Source organism: Motacilla alba, chromosome 21 (genome assembly GCF_015832195.1).
Source record: "Motacilla alba alba isolate MOTALB_02 chromosome 21, Motacilla_alba_V1.0_pri, whole genome shotgun sequence".
Taxonomy (NCBI): Eukaryota; Metazoa; Chordata; class Aves; order Passeriformes; family Motacillidae; genus Motacilla; species Motacilla alba.
Genome location: NC_052036.1, coordinates 3,184,333 through 3,197,505, shown reverse-complemented (window position 1 = coordinate 3,197,505; position 13,173 = coordinate 3,184,333). Strand labels below are relative to the sequence as shown.

General features: G+C 46.3%; 1 protein-coding gene across 5 annotated transcripts in view; it reads right to left on the bottom strand.

The window, feature by feature from the left end:
• The window catches only part of PRDM16 (PR/SET domain 16), a 315,191-nt gene that overhangs the window by 197,188 nt on the left and 104,830 nt on the right, over window positions 1-13,173 (bottom strand). For 4 of the 5 annotated variants that reach the window (XM_038160107.1, XM_038160110.1, XM_038160108.1 and 1 more), the window contains exon 2: window positions 2,429-2,778. The exons of the other annotated variant lie outside the window; for it this stretch is intronic. In XM_038160107.1, the coding sequence (XP_038016035.1) occupies window positions 2,429-2,778 (350 nt within the window). The remainder of the gene's footprint in view (window positions 1-2,428; window positions 2,779-13,173) is intronic. 5 annotated transcript variants of the gene reach the window in all.

Below are 13,173 nucleotides of genomic sequence, written 5' to 3'. Positions count from 1 at the left end.
TGCCATCAGGCAGAGCTGCTTAGAACATCTCAGGGCTTTCCCAACCTTGCACCCCCAGGGAAGGGCTCAGACACCAACACCCGGCAGACAGAGCTTGCTCCATGAATTCCTGTCCAGCACATGAAGGGATTCATGGATGCTGCTCCCAAATGAAATTCTGAAGGCATTTTCTGGAAACAGAGCCCTGAAATGTCCCGAAACACTCTGGGGAATGGGAAAATTCAAGAGGTGTCTGCGAGGACAAGCAGAGAGTGTTGGGTTTTGGGGACACCTGAGGGAGGACAAAGCCCTTCCTTTGAGGTGTGAAATGTCCCTGCCCCAGCAGGGGACAAAGGAACGCCGCTGGAATGGGAGAAGTGCCCGGAGAGGGAAAGTTTGCTCAATTCCACTACAAAAACAAACAGTATCACAAAGTCAACGGGAATTGATAAATGCAGCTCCTATCAGAGCAGCGGGGATGTGAGGAACCTTTCTGAAAATCGTGAGTGTAAATAGCAACTTTTATCAGAATTATGAAACGCAAGGACAATGTTTTGCCAAGGTCAGAGAAAAAAAGGTTTGCACCGTTCCACTTCTGCCAGCCAATGAGGATGGCACTTTGCTCCTAAAAATCAGCCTTTAAACAAAAAATAACAAAGAAAAATATAAACTGAAACAAAAAATGCCACCTATCTATAACTGGGTCAAAAAAAAAAAGAGGATTCATCTTTCACATTGCCGACAAATAATTAATATGGTATATTCCTAGAGGGAAATTATCCTTATTTTCAGAGACACCTGGAAGTGATCAATACCTTCCTCAGGAATCTCAAGCTCCTCACACCTACAGCCCCCCTGAACCAAACCATGCATTGCCAGTGAAATAAAAGGGATTTTCCCCCCCAAAAACCCTCACTTTTTGAAGCTCATACAGTACTACCAATCAAACATTCTGCAATGATATTCACAACAGAAGCCAACACCAAGAGGAATTTCCGAGGAATGTCATTGGAGGGGACAGAGGGGATCAAAACTTAGCTGAATTGCCCTCTTTTTCCTGCACTAGGATAGAAGGAAAAGGAAACTCTCCACTCAGTCATTCAACCAAACTCTGATTTTAGCTCTTCAGACACTTCCTACTGCAGAGCAACAAAACACAATTGAGTTTCGTTCTTAAAACAGGAGGTTTTTGCTGTTTCCTGCACTTCAGACACATTGAAAAAGTAAACAAAACAAAAACATTTGGACCTGCTTCTCTGAGCTTCACTGGGTCTCACTGCTCACTGATTTTTGACTTCACAATCAGGAGTGCAAATATAATCAGAGAAAATTAAAACTGTTAATGCTTCAGCCTGCCCTTTCTGACTTCTGTTTCTGAGAAAACAGTGTTCTGTCACTGTGCTGGTGCCTTCTCCTGGGAAAACCTTGCAGTTCCAGCCCTCAGCTGCTTCCCACCCTGGAAATCCTCCAGGATTTTGCGAACCAGCTCACCCTCATGCAGGACAAGTGACTGCTTTACCCAGGGAAAAATGAGGGAAAATTCAGCTCCCACTGTTTGGGATAAACTTCACCTATCCTACAACAACATCCTGCCAGGAAACCTCTCTGCCCCCACTGCCCCAGACACAGCCTCTTCCTCAGGACAAGAGCCAGCAGCTCCCATGGCAGCAGGGGATGGGGTGTTGGGATGGGCACTGGGGGAGAGAGAAGGATTTCTATATTGGATAATGGCCACTGGGATAGGACTGTGAGCACAGAGCAGAAATCCCAGGACACACTTCCCTGTTAATGAATATTCCAGGATGATTATGGATCTAGATATTCTCTAATCAAGAATATAAGAGCAGAAGAGGCTAAGATGATTTCTGGGACAAGCCCAGAAAAGCAGGGAGAAGGATAAGGTGGGAGATGTGGGACAGAGCATTTTTCCCTGCTGAAGGCTGGGTTTTGTTCAGCTCTTGGGGAAAAATGACTTTCACATTTCTCCATCTTTGCTGCAGCTCAAGAACTCGAGAACATCGGGGCTGGTAATGGGTACATGCTATTTTTCCCTGCCCGGTTAATAATGCCTGCACTGCTGACACGGGCTGGGAGTCAAAGGTAACAACCCCAACCACCAAACATGATGCGATTAATCCCATTCCCTCCACGCGACAACTCCCGAACACAATTTGGAAATGACAAGCACTTGATGAAGTGACCCGACATCATTCAAAAACAGACTTCCAAAACGGTGCTCGAGCAGTTTTTGTGGCCCAAGAAGTGAACTTAAAAGGGATTTCTGCTGATTTTTAAATCCTTCAGGTAATGGGGGTGGGATGTTACTCAGGGAAACACGGCATCAGCAAAGTCACCACCTCTGTCCCCAGGCCACCAGGCCTCAGTCCAGCTCCAGGAACACTTGGCAGAGAAGACAAAGGAATGTGGTGCCCACATTCCACACGCTTACCTCCCATCCAAAGTTTGTTTCCTTTAATGTGCTCCTCTGTACTGCCATATAGGGTCCAAATCTTTCCCCAACTTCAATCTTCTTTTTGGCCCAAATCCCTAGCCCTGCCCCTGGGATCGAAGATTCTCTGAGTTCAAAATCTGGTGGGATTGGAATGTCATCAGGAATGTAGACGGGAGCTTCATAGGGTGAGCCCTCCTTGGGAGTGAAGTCCTCACTGGTGGGGAAGGGTGACGGAGGTCCCACAGGGATGGGGGACATTATACTGTCCTCAGTTTCCTCCTCTGCGCTTTCTCCAGCAAGGAGATCGGGGTCGGTCTCGTACATATTATTTACAATCTCGCTGTCACCTAAAAGGGGAAACAGCAGAACAAAACACACTGAGATACTCACGTGAACATTGGTTAACCATTGGAACTGGTTAATCTCTCCCTGGGACAAAGTTTGGCTAAGCCGAGCTCACACGTTTCTAAAGGATAAAAAACCTCCCTCGAGGAGCTCAGGGGGAGCTGAGTGAGGGCACAGATCACCTGTGGGTGCTGCAGAAGGGTGGGGTGAGGCTCACTGCAGCCTGCTGGGTCCTATGGGATCAGGGGTCCTCTGCTGTCTGCACTTCAGTTTTGGAAAGAAGGGGAAAAAATGCAGAAGAGGTGGTTCTCTTTAGCCACTTCTTGGTTTAACTGGCTCAGTGTATTTTGTAAAAGGGGGGAAAAATTAAAAAATTAGAAATAAATTAGGGTAAAATGCAAGTTCGGCAAGAAGTGCTTGCCTGGTGCTCGGGGTTCCTGCTCAGTGTGTCCCACACCAGCAGTGAGCTCCCAGCTACAGCTCAGCCATGCACCCCTGCAGGTGTAACAGAGCATCACCGCCTTGTGACCACTGAACCCTGGAGTGGTTCAGGTTGGAAGGGACCTTAAAACCACCCAGTTCACCTCCTGCCATGGGTAGGGACACCTTCCACCAGCCCAAGTTGCTCCAAGCCCTGTCCAGCCTGGCCTTGGACACTTCCAGGGATCACAGCTTCTCTGGGCAGCCTGTGCCAGGGCCTCTCCACCCTCCCGGGGAAGAATTCCTTGCTGATCTCTAATCCAGCCCTACTCTCTGTCACTTTGAAGCCAATTCCCCCTCGCCCTGAAATGAAAACCCTGGGCACACAAAGGGCAACAAAGTTTGGGGATTTTTTCCAAGGGGAATCAATTTCTAAGCAAGGCCATTCATGTAATGAAAACAGAGCTTTCTCCTCCAAAAAGCAAAAAACGGCGGCGGTGGGGGAGCAAAACATGAAAGGGGGAAAAGAAAAACACAATTTCTCACCCAACAGAAGTAGCTGGAGTATTTTGGGAGCAGATTTGCCCTGTCTCCACGAGCCACGAGGCAGCAGGGGTGTGCTCAGCAGCTCCCACCACGATAACAAACCCAACAACCGCCGCTTTGTGGGCGCTCCCGCGGGGCACAGTTAATGCCTGGCCACTGATGTCACCAGGGGGGAGCAGCACCCCACCAAAATGACATTTTTCACTGGCTCCCAGCTAGGAGCCATCAGGGAAGAATAGCTGGAAAAGCACGGCTCAACTTGAGGTATTTATAATTCATCTCTTTGCTAACCTCAGAATGCACCTTCTGTCTGCAAGACACATCTCCCCCTCTATTTCTTCTTTTTTTTTTTATGCCTAATAAAGATTTTCCGGCGTTCATGCCTAAGAAACCTGGTGGCAGACTCAACTAAAGAGGAGGATTTTGATTCCTCTGCCAACATTTTTTTTTTTTTGCTGCAGCTTTTGGAGGGAGAACAGGGAGCTGCCTGCTGCAGTTGACATGGGTTTCCTCTGCTAGAAAGTGCAGCCCTCCCTACTCAAACATGTCACCAGAACCAAGCTTTCATGAACATGAGATACTCCATCATCCTGAAAATATTTGTGGTTGCAGTAAATGTTTTCTCACCCAGTATTAGCAAGTCAAATTATTTTCTGCTCTATGATTAGCCTCTTTTGCACTTAAGGAACAGGAATTCCAACTGAGTTGAAGAGCAAAACTGGGTTTATTGGAGCACAACCTGTGAAAATTTCCAGAGGATACAAGTAGAGTATAAAGATGCCTTACTACTGAACATGGTTAATTTAATTTATTCTATGGGGCAAGCAGGGCAGTTATGATTAAATTTTAATTAACAGTGAAGCTGATCCTTCCTCTGACTGACATTTCAAGAGGAATCATCAAAAGATAGGTAAATGTGGGGTTTTTTTCAGTTGTTAAATGACCCAGGGACGGGCAAGAGGCACAAAATGGCAATGAAACAACAATTTCAGGTCACGATAGGTCTGATACCAGGGATTGCAGGTGGCATCTGTGGGAGCTAGCTGAATCCTAGGCAGGCAGATGTGGGAACGTTGGGTTCCTCAGCACGACCCAGTGCTGAGTTCAACAAATTGTACCCAGCACGGATTAACAGCCAGGGAAAATCCATGCTGTGCCCAAACCTGGCCCTTTTCCTGTGCACTGCCAGCTGGATTTCACAGAGTCCCAGAATCACTGAGGTTGGAAAAGACCTCCAGGATCATCCAGTCCAAGCTGTGGCAGATCCCACCTTGTCACCAGCCCAGGGCACTGAGTGCCACCTCCAGCCCTTCCTTGGACACCTCCAGGGATGGTGACACCAGCACCTCTCTGGGCAGCTCCTGCCAAGGCCTGAGCACCCTTTCCATGGGGAAACTCCTCCTGATTTCCAGCCTGGGCCTGCCCTGGCACAGCCTGAGGCTGCTCCTGTCCCTGATCCCTGGAGCAGAGCCTGACCTGGGGCTGTCCCCTCCTGTCAGGGAACTGTGGAGAAAAAGGTCCCCCTGAGCCTCCTTTTCTCCAGGCTGAACCCCACAGGAGAGGGAGCTGAACTTCTCCACAGGCTGTGGTCATTCCAGGGATTTGGGACAAATCAAACAGCTGGTGTTTAGTTTTGATTATTCCACAGAATTTCCTGGATTGTCCCCACTGAGCCCCTTCTCCCCAGCAGGGCTCCTCTCAGCTTTACCCCAAATATTCCACAACTGGTTAAGTTTAAAAAACACATTAAAAAAAGAAAAAAAAACAAAGCAGAGAACATCTCGTTTTCCAGGAACAATCCCCATCTCTCCTGAGCTCCATCCCAACTCAGCTGGGGGCCGCGGAGAGCCGGACGTGGCCACTCCGTGGTGACAACAGTGACAACCACTCTGTCCCACATCTGCCCCTCTGGAATGTCTGCCTGGGTGAAAAGCAGCACAGAAATACAACTTGACCTTATTGTTATTGTCATGAAACTAAAATTAGTCCCTCAAAGCTCCCTGGCGAAACGAGTGGATAAAAAGGCTCATTGAAAGGTTGTTTCCACAGATAATCAGATATGGGCAGACGCTGAAAATCTGTGTGACACCAATGAGGGGCTGGCAACAAAGAGAGGGATGGTTTAGTGGTGGTGAGAGACCTCATGAATAATCTATTTAGCAGCTGTAATGAAAGCAAAAGCAAGGCTGAGGGTAAAGGAAATGGTGGCGGGGGAAATAATGCGTTAGGTTTTGGGGTGGGTTTGTTGTGTTTGGGGTTTAAAATGTTTATTATTATTTTTATTATCATTACTGTCATTATTCCTGCTTTAATTATTGTTGTTGTTGTTAAATGTCTGATTCTGCTGTGGAAATACCCAATTATCTAAAATGACTGAGTGTTTTTTACGCTCACAGATTGCAAAGAGCTTCTTTGACTTCTTCACTGGGAACATTTAAAGAGCACCCCAAGAATTAATTTCTGTTGGGCAGGCAGTGCCTGATCACCAGCACAGTCTTGAGTTTCACTGACCTGGATAATTCAACATCTGTGGGAGACCCAGGTATTTTTATTTTCTAAGCAAGGAGGAGAATGCCAGGCACCCCCTGAACTCACACTTTGCCTCAGAACCTGGAGCCTCAGGCCCAGGGGAAATATCCAAGAGTAGAAAATACAAATATTCACGGAGAACTTTGTAGCTACGAATGGAACCACATAGGCACAGACCAACAGGTGCTTTTTCCTTAGGGATTAACTGGGTGTTGGAAGGGTTTTTACATCATTATCCAAACTTTGCGGCTCATTCCTAGCTGTGAGTTTAAAATCACATGTGAGTATTAAAACCTCAGTGCTGTCTAGAACTGCTTGTTAAGTGGAAATAATAATAATAATAATAATAATAATAATAATAATAATAATAATAATAATAATAATAATAATAATAATAATAATAATAATAATTTATTGTCAGGAAAATATTCATTAGGCCGTGGGATTTGTTTCCATTTTCTGGCTCTACAGAAAGAGCAGTGGGGTGATCTCAAACATCTTTTCCAGCCCAAAGAGGGACATCACCACCACCTTTACAGGTCCTTGGATGTCCTGAGGTTCCTGCACTGTGATTTCCCTTTAGAAACATTCCCCAGAGAAGAAAACAAACCAATCAAACCAAACCAAACAATTCCTGATGTAATGGCTGGTGAGGAAGGCAGGTAAAATTTGAGCACTTTGAGCAGTATCTTGAGGAGCACTGAGCAGCCTGGTCTAGTGGGAGCTGCCCGTGGCAGTGGGGTTGGGATTGGATCATTTTTAAGGTCACTCCAACCCAAGGAATCCCCTGATCCCATGATTCTTTATTTCACACCTCCAGTAAACAAAATCACCTACATTTCTAACTCTGGGCTGACAGGATTCAGTCTCCAATTCTATGGACTCAGGCCAAAAATAAAGTTATTTTTCTGACCCCTTTGTAGGCCAGAGGAGCTGGATCAGATCATCAAAACCCAGCCCTGCTCAACCAAGAAGGGAATATTCCCATTAATGATATGCTCAGCTACTGCTGCCAGGGTTCTTCACCTCGGGGTGTTGTGCTGCTCGTCCCACCTTAATCCAGGTGAATCCTGAGCAATACCTGCCCTCCATCCTGCCTTAATCCACTGGGAATTCTGCAGGAGCCTCGCTGCCCATCCCTCTGTGCCCTGCACAGGGCAGGAGCTGACAGCAGGCACAGCCCAGAGCTTGGCAGACACGACCCTAAATCACAAAGGAACTCGGAAAGCCCAAGGAGAACCCACCCCAAAGTGCCTCCAGCACAGAATGATCCCAGTGGTCAGATTGCCACCTGATGGCCACAGCTGAAATACAATGGGAAATCCCAAATCCAGGCCCTGCTCCGCTGCATCTGCCTGGCAGGACCAGCCCAAAACCTCAGATTTTCCTCAAGGGGGTGGGAACTGTTTGTGTCAGTCAGCTCTGGATCCAGTCCTGGCATTCCTGAGCACTCTAAGTCCTCTAAATCCCACCTGAAATGAGAAGAAATGAGAATTCCCCCTAAACTTTCACCCTTCTCATGGATCCACAACTTCCTTCCCAGGCTTTTCTCCCTGCTGGGTGCAAACCTGAAGCTGCAGCCGGGGAAATGCCTGGATTCCCAGGGGGATCTCACTTTTGGATGCTACAAACACCAGGCACACTTTTCCTTAGTCTTGTGTGATGAGGGAAATGTGCCTTTGTGGGTTGGATTGTGGAACACCCTCTCTGGAAGTTGGTGTGAAATACTTCTGCCAGAAAATATAAAAATTAGTGACAAAATGTCATGAGAGGAATTATTCCTCTTCCATTAAGGACGGGGCTGAAGCATTAAATGCTTCAAGGTCATAAAAATGGCTTTTTCCTCATCCATGGACAATATTAATGAGAATGCTGTAAGGAAAGGACAACAAACAATCAATTTAAGATTCTCAAGCCCACCACCCAATTTCTTCATCCCATTCATTGCAAGAACCTTTCTCCTCCACCTCCATCCAAGCTGTACTGGGATCTCCAACGTTTGCTGGTGGATACTGATCTGAAATCAACACATCCAGCACCCAAACCAGAGCCTGGCCACGAGGAACCCCCTGGGAGCAGCTCCTCCAACTACAGAGGATGCTCTGACAGCTTTCCCCAACACCTCTGACTGCTGCCAGAGCCAGAGGAAATTCTGCTTTAAATGACCATTGGGAAATGTCTTTTTTTTTTTTCTCTTTTGTTCACTCAAAAAACCCCTTCATTTTCACCAATTTTACAGTTTAAAAAAAAAGGCTTGGGCAATAAATATCCAGGCAGGGAAGTGGCCACGAGTGGGAAGTGGTTTTGCCCCCGTGCCACGGTGCCAAGGGAATGTCACAGGGGCTGGTTTTACCTTTGAGAAATGGGGCTGCTCACACAAACCTTTACTTAATTTTTCACTTCATTGGGCACTTCTACTACAACTTGCTGTGGTTTTGCCAACTTTCCTAAACGTATCTAGAGATACCCAGCTTGGAATTCTAGTATTTGTCCCTCTGGACCCCTCCTGAATCTTGGCCCTTTAACATGACACGGACATACCAAGCACCTCAGATTATTTCTCAGTGGAATAATCCTTTTTCTTCCTTAGATCAATCATATGCAGAGCTTCTCACAGCTCCCTGACACCTGAGAACACTCAAAATGCTGTGAGTAAAAGGAATTAGGGACAATCAAAATGGCTGTGGGTGAGATCTGGTCTTCCCTACTCCCTGTTCAAGCTGGAATGGTGGCACAGTTGTGACAGGATGAGCCACAGGTCACAGCTTTGTCCAGCTGACAAGTTAAATTCCACTAAATAGGTGTGCCTGGAAAATTCAGACCTTGCCAAGCTGAAATTGTTGGGTACTCAGTCAGATCTGAGCTGATCCCACAACAAACCCACCAGCCCGGCTCCAGCAGATACCCAAACTCCACTCTCAGCTTGTTTCCCTTAAAACACTAGTGTGGGAAATGGATTTATGGAAAAAATAATTAGAAATATTTTTATTTCTTTTAACAGAAATATTTCTATTTCTCTTCCACACTACACAGAATTTTGGGAATGCTCAAGAACAGGAAGGTGCTGATGGGGTAAACAGGATTCTGGAGGTGAGTGCTCAGCAACCCATCGCTGAGAGACCCAGCTGCTCCAAACTCTGCTGGCCAAGCTCCCTGTACCCCAGTGACAGCCCCAAACACTCCCATTTGCCAGGCCACACATGGAAATTTTTATTTATAGCTGCCATTGAAATGAAATCTGGAGGAGGCACAAGTTTTAGCACATCCCTGTGTAAGATTCCAGACAGGAACAAGCTCTGAGCATTCCCAGCACAGGAACCTGCCCCAGGTACTGCTGTGTCTGGCTCTGCTGCCCAGATCTTTGCAGCTGGAGTTTAAGGACAAAATACATGGAATTTCCCTGGGTCTGGCTGATGCAGAACTGCTGCAGAACACATTAAAAACCCAATTTTCTGCTGAAGAATACTCAGAACTGCAGAGACAGTGAGGGATGAGGCAGGAGGGGGAGGCAGGACGAGGAAAAGGAAGAAGGACTCCCATAAAAATTAAACCCTTGGAAAGGCAGCCCCTTTCCCATGATTACTTTGTATATTCATTTTTCAAGTTTCAGGTTTATGCCCTGCTTTGTCTTAGCTGGAACTGCACCTCTCAAAGCAGCTTCAAGTCCTTTTGTTAAACAGAAACAGAAAGCAGATCCGAAAGGAGCAGCGAGAGCAGATGAGGACTGAGCAGAGTTAATCGGGTGCATTTTTCAATAAACATTCTAAAAGCAGTTGCTGCAGAACTTGGCTGTGAGTAGAACAGGTATTAAGGATTTCAAGTACCTTTGGTTTTAAGCAAAAAAAAAAAAAAGTGTTTTCTTTTATTAAGGGATTTCTGCTGGCAGAAATGAAGAATAAAGCTCGAAACAGTATTGCAGTGTGTTCCTTAATACCCATTTTCCTCTAGTAAAACCAGCAGGGAAAGTGTCCAAATTACTCTGCTCTAAATGCCAGTATTATATTTCCAGTAAAAGTCTGGTTCAACCAGGCATCAAAAATATTTCCACATAAGATCCTTTTAGAATCAAACTCTGCAGAGAATGTTGTTGTTGCTGTTTGTTGTCTGTAACTTCGCTCCACCTGACCTCCCTGAATCCACAATTTCGTTTCATATTTGAATTCAAGCTGACATTTTTTACAATTTGTGCTACTTCCAAATATTGATTTGATCCATATTTGGATGCAGTAGATAAAGTTGGTTCTTTCAAGCAAAAAAAAAACCAAAAAAACAACAAAACAAACCAAAAAAAGCTCTGCTATCTTACTATTAAAGGTGCAGGGAAAAATATCAGCCTTTGGGATTTCTGTTTCTGAACTATTTATGAGACAAAAACTCCAGTAAAGCGTCACGGGATATGTACAGTCCATTACCAGAGTGGTAACAAACATTTGGGGAGCAATAACACAACAGCAAAAAAAAATTCAGGGAAGGAAGAGAGGAAAGCCTGGAGAAAAGCTCCACTCGGTGCAGAAAAATCGTCATTGCTTTGCAGTGGTTTGCTTATTTTTTGCTCCAAAATCCCTCCCCTTTAAAAATCTATAGAAAGGCTCCAACCCCGCTGGAAACGCAGCAAAGTGGAACTTTGGAAACGACCGCGAGAGAAAATTCTCCGCTGGGAGAAACGCTACCTAGTTAGAATAAATAAAGAAATGCACTCGGGCTGGCCCTCCAAAAACTACCAGCCCGTGCTGGAGATTTCTCTCGGTGCTGGATGTCAGGCCATGGAGCGAGAATAAAGCGTTTGTGAGCCTCCAAAAGGAGCCCTCGCCATTGGAATTCACGGCTCTGCCAAGCGGAGGCTTTGGGGCTGTTGTCACCGTCTCATTGTCATTCCGCTCACTGTGGCTTCCCCAGGGTCCCGAACAGGAGTCCTGGCATTATTAACAGGGCAGATTAATAGCAGAGGGGAGAGGCATTTTCACAAACACGCCAAATATTAATATTAATCGATAACAATTTCCACTTCCTGACGGGAGGCGCGCGAACGTCGCGGGAGGAGAGGAGGGAGGGCAGAGCGGGGAAGGAAGGGGACGGTGCCCACGGAGTGGGGAATGAAAGGGGAGCAGTGAATCAATGCAGGGCACAGGACGGAGCCGTGAGGTGGGTGTCAAAAGCAGGGCTCTATTTTCACAGGCACACACAGGCACACATTTTAATGCCACCAGATAAGTGGGATTTGCCTTGCCCTGGCCAAAAGAAAAAATTCCGGGGAAGCTCGCTGGTTTTATATTGGGGAAGAAACAGCAGAGCTCTGCAAAAACAGGGGGAAAAGATCCTGCATCCTATTTTCTGCCCTCCTGAGTAAGGCTGTACTTTGCAAACTGTATTTTCCTTCACACAGATATTTTTTAAATTCAGGTCTGTCCACATTTACCAGTTTTCTATGTTTGTATTTCAAGCTCTTTTCTACTACCAGCCCTCTATTTTAAAGCCAAAAAATCTGTAAAACTTTTTCCATCTTTTCTAATGGATCAGCCCTATTTTTTTTAATTCAGTCTTTGGAAGTCGTTATCAATATTTCACACACTCTTTTTAATTACAAACAGCACAAGCAGAATCCACAGGGATGTTGCCAAAGAGTTTCCCAAATGCTCCAACTCACAATATCAGTGAAACCAAATCCAACCATTCCACCTCAAGACCTTTCAGCACAGACCCCACTGGGTCACTGAGCCGAGCCCTCCCCAAGATTCGAACAAACAAATGAGTTTTTCACTCAAAGACACATTTCTGCAGCAGCCTCGAAGTTCAGTTGGGCCCAGGAATGTTTCTCCCAGACCTGGAAGTGAAGATCTGGGTGAAAACCCCTCCTGGCACGGATGGGGCTGCCCGAGCTCTGCCACACACGGGGCACACAAAGGGCTCTCAAGCTTTGATCTTTGGGCTTGGCTGGTTTCCTCACTGTGACCCACAAGGACAAAGCTCCTCGGACTAAATCTGGGCTGGGAGCAAAGGATTGTGCTCAAAAATCAGCTGGAAATGGCTTTCCCACTCCTCATGGGTTCCCTCCTAAAGCCCATGGAATGCTCTGGGGTTTCACAACCAGCCCCTGACTCATTTTGGGTTTCATTTTATGCCCCCCTCACAACCCAGCCTGCCCTGAGCCCACCCAAGCCAAAATGTATTTGGGACACATCTCTGACTGCACCCATCCAATTGTGTCCATGCAGCCAATTCACATTTCACCTGTCACATTTGGACCATGTAAATCAGGAAAATTCAGAGGTCTACCAAGTATTTCCCACCACTGGGCTGAGGAGTTTCCTGGTATTTTGGGACCAGAACTGAACTCATTTCCTTGGCTAATCACCTTTCCTCTGGCGACCGGTGTCCTGATAATTGTAGAAATGTTTAATTACTCTGAAAAATGGAATTTTAACTGGCCAAGTGATAACAGTAAGAAACAACTGGGGGTGTTGATGCTGTTCTCTGCAGAGATCTCTCCATTTCTCCTGTCCCCATCCCACTGAATAAATGATTTATTTCAATAAATGTTTGCACTGGGAGCACCTCCACAGAGCTGCTGTTTGGGGCACTTTTCTCCTGGCCACTCAAGTGCTCTTTTCTCTCTGGGAACAAGAACCGGACAAAGAACTGAGCGTGTGTTTAATCCTCCTGCTTTTCCCCACTGCAGTCTATTTACAAGTCACTTCTGACAGAGAAAGTGCTCCCAGAGTTTGTCTGCAAAATGTGGGACAGGAGAGATGGGAGGTTCAACAAATGGCAGTGGGAAGCGACACTCCACAAGCTCCATCCCCAACACTGTGAACAAACCCTGGTACAGGGGGGGGTTCCTGGGAGAATCCCATCCTCTCCAAAGGAACTTTGCCCAATTCCAGAGGACTCCACAGTTGTTTTAA